This window comes from Aptenodytes patagonicus, chromosome 19 (assembly GCF_965638725.1).
Source record: "Aptenodytes patagonicus chromosome 19, bAptPat1.pri.cur, whole genome shotgun sequence".
Lineage (NCBI taxonomy): Eukaryota > Metazoa > Chordata > Aves > Sphenisciformes > Spheniscidae > Aptenodytes > Aptenodytes patagonicus.
The window spans coordinates 4,593,541-4,605,638 of record NC_134967.1 but is presented as its reverse complement, the minus strand read 5'-3'; the positions used below and the strand labels follow the sequence as shown (position 1 = coordinate 4,605,638).

Genomic DNA, 12,098 nt, shown 5'->3' with positions numbered 1-12,098 from the left:
GATCCAAACGTAATGTTGTAGGTTTAGAAAAGTACTTTGTCTTTTACTTTTAGACTCAACTAATATTTAAAAAAAATCCCCAAGTAAATTATTGCTGTTCCTTTTAAAAGTGAGTTCTCAACAGCTTGCGCAGGTTGAATATACTTAAGTGCTTTTCAGATTTTTGTTTAATGAAAACTATTCTCATTCACTGGGCTTCTCAAGAAAAGAATATACTATCCAAGATAACATGGAAATTACATATAAAGCTCTGTTAAGAAGCTCATCTTATATCTTCTTCCTCTTTCTTTAATGCTTTCAACTTAGGATAACTGCACCAACAAGGTACGATGGTCTGAGTAGTAGTGGATGTTGTCTTTTTTGCCTGAGTGTAAGACTTTATTCTCTTCACTTTGGAATCAAAGAGCAGGGATCTTTTATGCCAGGTCTTTGAGAAATTCCTGTGACTATAAATTATAGTCATGAAGCCTGAGAATTATCAGTACTAAAATTTCAAAATGTTCTAAGGTTGGGGATAAGTTAATGAAAAGTTCACATTTAAGTATATTTAGGAATATTCTTTTATTACATCCCTGCTCCTGATTTAGTGACTTGCCTTGGGAATATTTACTTTTAGTAGGGGTAACTTTGCTTTCATGCTTCTACTCTCCATGCTTTTTTCTTTACCCCATATGATGGATTGTAGGTGATAGTCAATTCTAGTCTTCAGCTTTAGCATCTGATGCTTACCTGCCCTTAGTAATTTTACTTGTCCTTTGTAAGGTTACTCACCTTTGGCAAGGGACAATAGAACTATTGCAAGACTAACACATTTTAAGCACCTCTTGAGCGTTAAGAGGAGTTTCACGCAAATTATAATCAGGCCTTTTATTGCAAAGCCATATCCTGTGTTAAATGTTGTGTGGAATTAAACTTTTGGCATCTCTTGAAGCAAGATGTTTGCCTACTAATGATTTGTGTAAGTAAACGGATGACCCAGGATTCACATTCTGCTATAGAGCTTTTGAAGTTAAACATTGTTTCTCTTAGACCAAATAAAGAAGCTAGGGAAAGCCTTTACAATGAAATTTGGAGGGAAGTATGCCAAAGGTAGTGAGAAGGCCCTCTTCTCTTGTGCAGAAGTTCTACATTTATCACTACTGATTTTGGGACAGAGTATTTAGATACTTGGGCACCTGTCTTGTGGCCTTATGCTTTGGTTTGAGTAGCGTATTAAGTTTTGTTGTCTTTTTTTTTTTTTTAAAAACAAACCCAAAATAAAAACATACAACCCCCCCCTAAAACTACCTCCTTTCTACTCATACTTCTAATTTCAGTGCCCAAGTACTTTCATCTTTTCTGTCCTCAAGTTTCCTAATAACTGCTTACAGAAACACAGGAAGATTGGCTAGTTGTCCTTTCACATGTGCACCTGTATCTCTGTAGCTGTGGAATCTCCTGTAAATGGACTTTTGACTGCTCTAAAAAGCTGTAACTTTTCTAGCAAAGGAAAATTGAATCTTCCCCTGAACGACTAAGGTTTACTGCTTAAATTCTCTTGGAATGGTGTTAGAACACAGAATTTAAATGTCAGAAAGATATTCTTCATACACAGAAAAATCTTTCTGAAGGTAGTGCTTCAAGGGAATTCTCTGGACTATTTATCTTCTGTTTAGATGTCTGAATACGTTGCATGTTATTTAATATCAAACTCGGTAATCACTTGTACAACTGAGGATGAGCCACCCTTCTGTTTAGATAGCATATGTGTATGCTGTCATGGTTCTTTTAATACCTATACTATAATTTTTATGTCTTTAAGCATGAATTTTCCATTCGATGTCTATTTTTCAGTAGTGTGTTCTTTTTTTGTAGAGTAAAAAAAAGAAGAAGACAGACTTTATACCGTACAGGGATTCTGTACTTACATGGCTTCTTCGAGAAAATCTAGGTATGGCTGGTTTGCCTGTGCCAATATGGAAAGAGGTTCTCACTAAATTTTCTGACTGCTTTTAACTCGCTTAACTTAAATTTGTCTCAAGTATAAGGTTAAATATTTTTAGTAGTCAAATCTGAGTCATATAGTTCCACCCTTTGTTAAAGTTACAGCTCTCTTTCCTATGATTTTTGTATGTTCCTTAGTAATGTAGAATATAATTGAATTCTATAATTTATTGAAAATACTGATATTTAGTAGGTAATTAGTGCCTAGACTGTGCACTGTAGTTTCATCTAAAATCTTGCCTGTTCATTACAGGCGGTAACTCCAGAACTGCGATGGTTGCTGCTTTGAGTCCGGCAGACATAAACTACGATGAAACTTTGAGCACTTTAAGGTACTTTCTTCTTATCTGAGATGGATATGGGTAGCTGTTAGCTGTAATGACCACATTCTATCCTTCAAACCTTCAGGTGGTTATACTTTGAGAAAATCTGTACGGGGGAAGACTCTATACTGGCAAGAACTCAGCTACCCTGAACAAGGAAAACCAATTGATTGTATGTGAATAGGGAGCTAGGGATTTATTGCCTACTCTTAACTTGAAAAATCAAACTCATCTTCTCGTGTTTGTATGTTCTTTTCCAGTGTGGTCCCTAAAATTGAGTATATTAGTCAAGCTGAGGCTTCAAAGCACTGAATAAAGAAAAAAGAGAAAAACATGTTGTCTGTTGTACATATGGTGCACCTTGTTAATCCATCTTGAATAGGACTTGTCTTTTTTGCAGCAATACCCTGTATTAAGTAAGAATTCAAAAGCACTGATTGAATATAATCTAGGATTCTCTTCTGACATACAGCTGCAAGCTAAATGTCTCCTATATTGCTGCATTCCTGTGTTACAGATAAGCACTTATATGTTCATTATAAGGTTTTATTTTTTTGGTCTGGTTCCAGATATGCTGATCGTGCAAAACAGATTAAATGCAATGCTGTTATCAATGAAGATCCCAATGCCAAGCTGGTGCGTGAGCTGAAGGAGGAGGTGACGAGGCTTAAGGATCTCCTGCGTGCCCAAGGGCTGGGAGATATTATTGACAGTAAGTGGATTAAACAGACCTTACCATCTTGAGGTTGGTCTCTCTTATGGAGGAGGGAGAGCCGGGCCTGCGAGAGAAAGGGGTTTAAAACATGGAAGTTAAATGTAGGTGCTGATATTACATTTTGAACATGGTTTTAGAAATGGTAGCCTCTTCTGTCTTCAAACAACCCATCCTAGGATTTTTTGTAGAGTTGACAGGCCACCTTCAAACTCTCAAGGAAAAACATTGGAGATTGAGTTTCCTATTACTGTAGAAATGATTTTTTGTAATAGAACTTACACATTCAAGAGTTGCTCTGGTGAGTTATGGAGGGCTTTTTGTCTGGCTGCCAATAAAAGGAGGATAGTTGAGATATAGAAACTTAATTTCATACTGAGAAAGAAAGCATCTTTTCTTCCTCCTTAAAGGGTTAAGGTTTTTACTTGATACCTGGCTTCAATGCCATCCTTGCTCAGGAAAGAAAATGGTGGCTAATTCCTGTTAGACAGTGTCCTGAGTGACAAACCATTTGTCATCTCAAAATAACTCACTAGGAAACAGCAGCTTGTGAATAAATAATGAATTTTTTTGGGGCGAGATCTTAAGTTAGGTTGGCAGAGCAGTATTGTACTGATTTTGCTTTGCCAGCAACCTCTTAAGGCACCACAATAAACTTGTGCCTGAATTATTTCCTTGTCTTCATTCCAAGCAAGGCAAATAAAGTAAAATTTTAGCTGCTACATTCTTTTATAATATGAACAGTGATTTAATTTCTAGTGAAGGAGATGCCCATAAAAACACAGAGTGTATTCCAGTGGATTAAAAGATTCTTTGACTTACAAAAAAAAAAAGTGAATGTTGCACCAGTTTCTGATTTGTCAGAGCTGTCTGCCTGTGAAACAGAAGTCCTCACTTAGTCACAGAATGCTTAAAGATGTGTAACATGTATTTACTGTTTTGTTTGCTTGTTTTCAAGATAAAGGGTCCAGAAGACAATGAAATGCAGGTGTTTTCATGCTTGGTACAGTCTGGTTCTAAATCAAAACTGAAAAAACTATGTGTTACTGAAAATTGTGTTTTGTTTCTTTAAAGATCATATAGTATTCTCTTCCCTTCCTGTGTCACTGGTGAACCTTCAATTTTGATCCTTCTTGTATTTTCCCTCCTGCTTCCTTTCAGTTGATCCAATGGGAGATGAATACTCTGGAAGTGGAGGCAAATGTGTGTATTGTGTGGTTCTCTTTTTAACCTGCTTTCTCTGGGTCAGCTTTTAACTGAGCTTTGCATGCCAGCATTTCTCACAGGGAAATCCCAGACAGAACACTCACTGTGGAATGCAATGCAGTTTCATGAAAACTAGCTTAATCAGCATTTCTTAGATTAAGTTGACAGTCAAAAAAAGTGCAAAGTTTAAAATGCAACATATGTTCATCGCTTTCTTTCTGGCAGAATATAGAAGTGAGAGTGGTAATTCTTTTAGTCCGTTTTCATGACAGCCAACAGTTTAGATTCAAACTAGAAAATCTTTTTCTCAAATCTTTCTCAAGTTACTCAGTTGAAACAGCTTCTGCTCACCTAGCTTCCTGTCCTTTTAACATCTCTTTTCCACCTAGAAGTATTTGTTTTAAATGTGTCAATTGATTAACTCAAGGTGAAATGTTACCAGTTCCTCCTGGAGATTGAGATTTATTTATTTTGTATAGTCTCTTTAAAAAAAAAAAAAAAAAAAAAAAAAAGTTGGACATCTTATACTGATGAAGGTCTCTTATTTGAGCTCAAATGCTTGGTTGCAGATGATGAACTTAATAGGGTTAAAAACAGTCAGCAAATAGCATTTTATTTCTATTCTACTGTTTGCTTCTATGAAAGGGAAATATACATAGTCCATTGCAAGAGAAATGTATTCTATGTAAATTTTGGGTTGGTAGACTTTTTAAACTCTTTCAGTCAGTTGTCTTCACCCTCACTCAAATAATATCAACTGGAAGAGATCTGTCTGAAATTTCCTAAAATTAAAGCTACTGGTGGTGTAAAGACTCATCCTGGCCTTGTCTTATGTTCTGATGCTGCTTCCAGCGTGTGCATATGTCATCTGTGTGAAAGCTGCAGCCTCCAGGAGAAGCGTGCATGATGTTGAGGGGTTTGGTTCTCTGTGGTCACAGCAACTGTGAAAGCTATTGCAAGTGCCACTTTGTCTTCAGGAGTGCATGTGTCTATTGGCCTTTCGAGACTTCATCCTCCCTGCTCTGTCATGCCTGCTTTCCTCATCCTGATGGCATTCCCTTTCCTTAACCTGCTTCTCTTCTGTTAAACTTCCACCCCTGCTTCCTGTATTTGCAGATGGTGGTTTTCAAACTGACTTGATCAGTTTCATGAGGCTGAAACAGCAGGTTGAATGTGGAGTGGACTAGGGCATAAGGCTGACAATAGCAGAATTGTTCAGGATAGGAGTAGAGGCGATGTAGGAGGACATGGAAATTTGTGCAATGTCTGGGTGAGCATCTCATTTTTGTAAGTGCGAAGCCCTTGTTTATAACTTGCAAGGTCTGATTTGACCTGTTTCTTTCCTAAGGATACTTATTTTAAAGGATTTGTTTCTGAAATAGAATTTAAACCTATCAAAATTATTAAAACTGAGCTATTTAGTTGTCTGATATTTCCATGTTAGAAGACTTGGTTTTTGGTGTGTGATTATTCTGAGGATATGGTTTACAGACATATCTGAGAAGCTAAGTTAGATTAAAATAAATTGCCTTTGGATATTTGTTCTTAAATCATTCATGCACTTTTCTGTGTTTTCTGTCTTTCAAGGAGGCATCTTTCAGGCCCTCAGGTTTTCAGGCTACAAAAGCTGCCTTATGAAATTTTGTGGTTTTTTAAGGCCTTCCTCATCTAAACTAAGACCAAAAAGCTTTAAAGCACCTTCTGAACTATGAGAGCCTTATCAGATATTTCACTGATCAGGTATTTTAGATTTCCATTTTTCAGATAAGGAGGGCCAAGAAGTAACATAACAATGTTATTGTGAACTTGTGTTCTCTTCTCCCTGTCACGGACTGACAGGTGATTTACATACTCTCCTGTGAGAATTGAAGGAGGAGTAGTTCTTTGTCCTTGTGGTCTGGGTGGTTCAGCAGCAGAACCGCTGCTGTGATAAAGATTTTCTTAACCATCATTTTTAGATTAAAGGAGCCTGGAAGAGTATGTTTTGCTGAGTTTAAGAGGTTGGTGTCTATTCAGACTTCAGCTCAAAATGTCACTAATCTCATGAGGAACTGAATCCGCTCCTGGTCTGAGCTCCATGGTGCTCAGTTTAGTATTCGGTTAGGAATAGGATGGTTTATTTTTTGGCAAGTGTATAATTTATTTTTTCAAGCTTTTTTGATCAAAATGGTTTATGATGCAGTCCTTACTAATAATCCTCAGGGTCTGAACTGAGTTATGTTATGGATACTAATATTAAAGATTTATTTCAGAACTGCCATCTAAAAATTACAAAACTTGTCTTGTTGCTGCTTAAATGCTTTCCTCTTACACTGGTATTTCCTTCCTTTCCTTTTTCTTCTTCCTTCCCTCTTCCTATTTTCCTTTTTCCCGTCTTTCTGCCTTCCCTCTGTCTGTGTGTCTCTCTCCCAGATTTGAAAGATTTTCAGAACAATAAACATAGGTACTTGCTAGCCTCCGAGAATCAACGTCCTGGCAATTTTTCCACAGCCTCCATGGGGTCCCTCACTGCATCTCCATCCTCCTGCTCTCTCAGTAGTCAGGTGGGCTTAACATCTGTGTCCAGTATACAGGAAAGAATCATGTCAACACCTGGAGGAGAAGAGGCAATTGAACGTTTGAAGGTAGGTATCACTGTAGAGTAAGGAGGTTATTTTGGTCTTTTCCAAGGCTAAATAGCAGTGAACCCAGGAGAACTTTCCTTCATGAATACATGCAGTATGCTACTGTTTCTGTAGGAAGTTGTCTGAAACCCACTTGCACCTTAAAAAGGGCACTTAACTGCAGTGGGCTAGAAACTGGGTTCATGCACAGCCTTTCCTGTTAGGATTATTTAGGTTTAATTGTAGCCTGGAGCTACAACTAAATTATAAATGAAAATCTTGATTCTTGTTTACAGGTCCTCTGATGCAGTTGTAATTGTGGAAAATTTGATCATGAGTATAGACTTCAGGAGGCCTGGTCAGCACTAGTGTGGACAAAGTCTGACTAGCAAATGCACTCAGCTTTCAGAAAACCAAATTACCCCAAAGTTGAAAAAAGGAGGAAGAATAATCCTGCCACTGTTGTATTCGCCCAGCCCCCACAGATTAAAATGTGAAGCACACAGAATAGCATGCTTTATCCAGACAATAGCGGCCTTGTCCCAATTCTGCATAGAATTGAACCGCATCAAAAGTGCATTACAGTGAAGTATTTCTTAATTTTTATGAAAGCCCCCCCCCAATCTCCATGGGTGGATGAGTGGGGAGAGCTGGCTGTGTTGAATCTGTGCTTCATTCTCATGTCTTGTCCCTGAGACAGTGCCACAGGGATTGGAATGGGCTGGAACACACACTGCATATCCCTTTCCTATTGGAAACCCGCTGTTGCCACGGAAATAACAGTGTGGTCTCTGCAGTTCCTTGGCATCCAGTTACTGAATGATGTCTGTAAATCAGACAAAAAAAAAAAAATTAGGTGGTTCAAATTAAAGTCTGACTGTGGTTAGATATGAAGTTGTCTTTTCTTCTCAGCTTGCCTTCAAGGCTATTTACCCTTTTAAAAACTAAGGAAGACAAGAGTTTTGAAGAGCTGAGAGTACTTTTTATATCCAAAATTAATTTGAGGTCTAAAGCTGAACACAAACTTTAATTGCTTTGTGTATTATGTAAAGAACTTTGAGAAGAATTGTAAAACAGCTTCTGGGATTTTCACACAGGAATCTGAGAAGATCATTGCAGAGCTGAATGAAACATGGGAAGAGAAGCTGAGGAAAACTGAGGCCATTAGGATGGAAAGGTCAGGAATCAGAAGTGTTGTAGATGTGAATGATCTCTAGAAAACAGAGAAGTGTGGAAAATGGAGAATGTTACTCTGTTCAAAAGCAATGAAACAGCAGAATAGTGCTTAGTGGTATTATTGCTCGGGGGCAATGCTGAAAGACGTATTCTTTCCTATATTTCCTACAGTTAAAGTGTTTACCCTTGTAATTCAGGTAAGGTTCTAAGCTGCTACATTGGCTTCTGTGGTGGAGCAGCATGGAGTCCCGATCTCTTTCTTCCCTCTTCCATCATTCTCTTATATTCCAAAAATTCTGGCCCTAAAGTTAAGCAGAAAAGATTAAGTTTTTAGTACTGGAGTATCTAAAATTATGAAACAGGTGCAGCTTTCCAGCTTTGGTTTGAATTGTGTCTTAGAGCAAAAAGACAGATACTGAATAATTGCCAGAAAGTGGGTGCAACCAAACAGAGCATTACTTATTAGAATATTAAAAGCTTACAAAATGTATAAGGGGAACATCTTTGCCTGGAAACAGTGTGACTGAGCAGTCCATAAAATCATGAGAGGTATATGAAGCAAGTGGGTAGAGATTGATTATTCACTGACAGAGCCAAGGGACTTTAAGGCTAACAGGTGATTTGAAACAAATAGGAAGTTCTCACAATACATAGGTAAGCTGTGGAAGTCTTTACTGCATGATGTTGATGATGCTAGGAGTTGAATTTAAAAAAAAAATGATAAAACCTCAAAAAACAACAACAAAACCACTTTGGATAGCTGTTTAAAAGAAATGCCACCATTAATTCTGCAAGTTCCTTAGGAAGAAATTGGGAGACTGTGAGAATACTTTGGGGAAAATATCACAGTGTTTGCCATGTTCTTATTCTTCTGTGTTGGTGTCACTGTTGTGCTTTGTCAAAGCCAAGAATACTGTGTTACATGAACAGTTTGACCCAATACAATCCTTTTTATGTCTTAAGAAGGAGAGAGTACTTTCTATATTAGATCAGGAAGAGCAAGTTAAGTCTTTGTAAATTAATGAATAGTGGTAGCTCCTTTTACCTAAATTAAATATTTAAATTTAGAACAGAATTTAACCTTCCTTAAAGAAGCAATGAATGTAATGTCCTAAAATGTACTTATCTTGTGATACATTACTGCACTAAAATGCTGTTAAATCTCTGTAAAATTTTTGCTGTTGCTGTTCTGCAGGCCTATAAACCCTAGGACTAAAGCTTAGAAACTTGCTCTATTGTGTTATGAGGTGGTGACAGTCCTGGCTGTATGGTCAGTGGATAGGCTGGTTGAAAGTCTAATGTATTTCATTAATGGCTTTCATTAGACCTTATTTTGTCTAAGAAGCCTAAAATATGGTAAATATCTTGCTTCTCTCTCTCAGGGAGGCATTGTTGGCGGAAATGGGAGTTGCCATTCGGGAAGATGGAGGAACACTGGGAGTCTTCTCACCTAAAAAGGTAGAGAAAATTGATAACTATTGCATCATGTCTCCAAAAGGTTGATCAGCCTGGGAGGGGAGAGGGTGATGAGGGAGCTACCATTCACAGAAGGGCTTGTATTCATGTAAGATACAGAAGGACATAAGTGAGGTTTGGACCCTTAGTAGTAAGTTCCTTTTACAGTAGCCTTTTGGAAATAGCTTTAGTGTTAGAATCTATCAAAACATTCTACATCTAAGGATTATTTTGCCCATAATAATGAAGTTGGATGCCGTTCCTCGTGCAAGTGATGCAACGTAGTACTTAGTGCTTTTAGGGAGCTGCGGAAAGAATTGCCTGTGGTAACTTCCATTGGTCATTAAAGTAGGGAAGCATGTGCTAGCCTAATATAATGATGAAATAGGAGCAGCATGAAAAGTTCATGGGGAGACTTCTGATATCAAAAAATGGTTCAACTTTTTTGCACCTTCCTTTAGAAAAATCTGTGCTGCAAGGAGAAGTGTTTGCAGCTTCTTGCATATTTGTTGATTCGGTAGCAACTCAGAAATGCTGCCTCTTAGATTGTTGTTGCCATTTTCTGCAGTAGCTGTGTGTGACTTTCATGTACTCTTACCTATTCTTCTTTGAGATACCCAGAAAAGTTTGAAGTCTTGTTTAGGTGCTCTTCCTTGAATTTGTTTGTTAATCCTTTTTCCCCTTGGAAAAAGGGATTGTAATCTAATGAACCACTGAACGTAGGGGATGCAGGGGAATAATTCTTTCAGTACGTGTCAGTAGTTCTATTTTCTGAAATTTGAAAGAAGCAGAACTGTGCAGGAAAAGGGCATAAATCAATGGTATAAATATAAAATGATCACGTTAGTAAAGAAGCTATCTATGTAGTTAAAGCAGAATTATTGAAGAGGTACGAGGAAAAGAACATACTTTCTTGTATCTCAAAAATCTTTGAACAAGGAGCACAGGCTAATATTTTAGCTTGTAACTTGCATGTGCAAGTGTGTAACAAACTTGGTCTAAGGTTAAATGGGGACCTATCTAGAGGCATTGTACAGAAATATAGGACAGCAGAATTGGTTAAAATGTTTAATCCTTTCCTTAAAGTAGTGTTAGACTGTTATGTTTGGAGTAGGTAGAACTCTGGTTTGCTTTTGGTGTCTACTCCAGAAGTGCCTAAGGTTTGTAAAGACGCTAATTCGCTGAGTGTTCTTTACAGTTCTCTATGTTATGGATCCTCATCTCCTTTTAGATTTTCCCTCAGAGGCCCTCAGCTCTTTTTGATGACTCTTTTGGTGCATTTTCAGCTGATCAGGTTTGTGTATAAATGCCATCTGGATTAAGTAGTTGCTTTGGTAATAGATAGTATTTATTTTTACCCATATAGGATTTATTAGGAGAAGTAAAACTCCTGATCTAGTCCTGTCTGCTGCTGTTCCTTGCTATCCTTGCACTTCAGTTTCATTAGTTCTCCTTCTAGTAACTGTGGCTGCTGTTGTGAAAATTTAGGAGATGTAGATAGCAAATTTGAAGTTTTTTATAAAGACTTTATACTTCTGAGGTACCGGTATATATCTAATCATATACTACTAGGACAACACTGTGTTTTTACCAGCTGAGCTGTGAATTGAACTCTAAGGTAAATTTTGCCCACTTCATGAATTAAAAGGTGTGTCACATTGTGCAATCATTGCTGTGTCTACCAGTTTTGCCTTTGATGGCAGGAAACTTCTTGAAATGGATTGTGGAAACTTGATTGATCGTGCTGTCATCAAAGATGAGAGCAGGGAAAATCCTTCAGCTCATGCTTGAGGAACGCTGTACAGGAGAAAGTTGAAGACATAACTGACAGTGGATGAATAACAGATCTCAGAATGAGGTTTTGCTAGCATCATCTTTCAAGTTGTTGAGCTTTATCTCTTACAAAGCTCTCTGCCTGTGAAAGACCCATTCAGACTTTGATTTAACGTAGTAAATGAACTCAGATGCTAAAACGTGTATGTGTAGGGTACAGCATTATTTTCAAAGTGTCCAAGTGGTACAAGTCATAGTGGTGTTACAGCAGTTGACTATGTCTGGGATTTGGTTTCTCTCCAGTTTTCTTGTGATTTAAGAGCTTTATACAGCTCCAAATGTTGATCTGAATGCAGTGAATAGTGATGACGGCATGGGACAGCTTCAGGTTTTAGGTGCTCTTTATATTTTTAGGGGTGAAAAAGGTGTCTTGTTTTTTTCCCCCCCTTTCTGTCTTTATAGTTAAGTCTTCCATTGGGCAATTGGCAATCAGATTTCTTCATTCAAAGACAAATTTCATTGTGAACATCCGGTAATTTCTGAGCTTCTGTAAACTGAGTGCTGTTAACACCTCTCTTAAGTAAACTTTTTTGCAGCTAGAATAAGTTGATGGAAGCAATGTTCCTAAGGAATCTTAGCCAAATTTATTTCCTTTTGCTAAATTTATTCTATTTGAGGGTAACAAAGGGACAAGGGGCTTATTAACAGTTTTATTTCTCTTTTATCATCTTTCTTCTTTAATTCTGTTTAACCATTTTTGCCTTTTCTTTTGTGCTTGTGCTTACTGCTATCTCACTGGCTAGATTTTCACACCAAGGCCTTGTGACTTGTTTGCTGATTCCAATGGGGTTTTTTCACCAAAGAAGG

General features: G+C 37.6%; 1 protein-coding gene across 11 annotated transcripts in view; it reads left to right on the top strand.

Annotated features, from left to right (window-relative positions):
• KIF1B (kinesin family member 1B) overlaps positions 1-12,098 on the top strand; it is a 100,204-nt gene that overhangs the window by 32,598 nt on the left and 55,508 nt on the right. For 3 of the 11 annotated variants that reach the window (XM_076356130.1, XM_076356122.1, XM_076356123.1), the window contains 8 exons: positions 307-324; positions 1,855-1,930; positions 2,237-2,315; positions 2,876-3,018; positions 4,180-4,221; positions 6,637-6,848; positions 7,925-8,004; positions 9,386-9,461. In XM_076356130.1, the coding sequence (XP_076212245.1) occupies positions 307-324; positions 1,855-1,930; positions 2,237-2,315; positions 2,876-3,018; positions 4,180-4,221; positions 6,637-6,848; positions 7,925-8,004; positions 9,386-9,461 (726 nt within the window). The remainder of the gene's footprint in view (positions 1-306; positions 325-1,854; positions 1,931-2,236; positions 2,316-2,875; positions 3,019-4,179; positions 4,222-6,636; positions 6,849-7,924; positions 8,005-9,385; positions 9,462-12,098) is intronic. The other 8 variants (XM_076356132.1, XM_076356129.1, XM_076356133.1 and 5 more) reach the window with 5 other exon arrangements.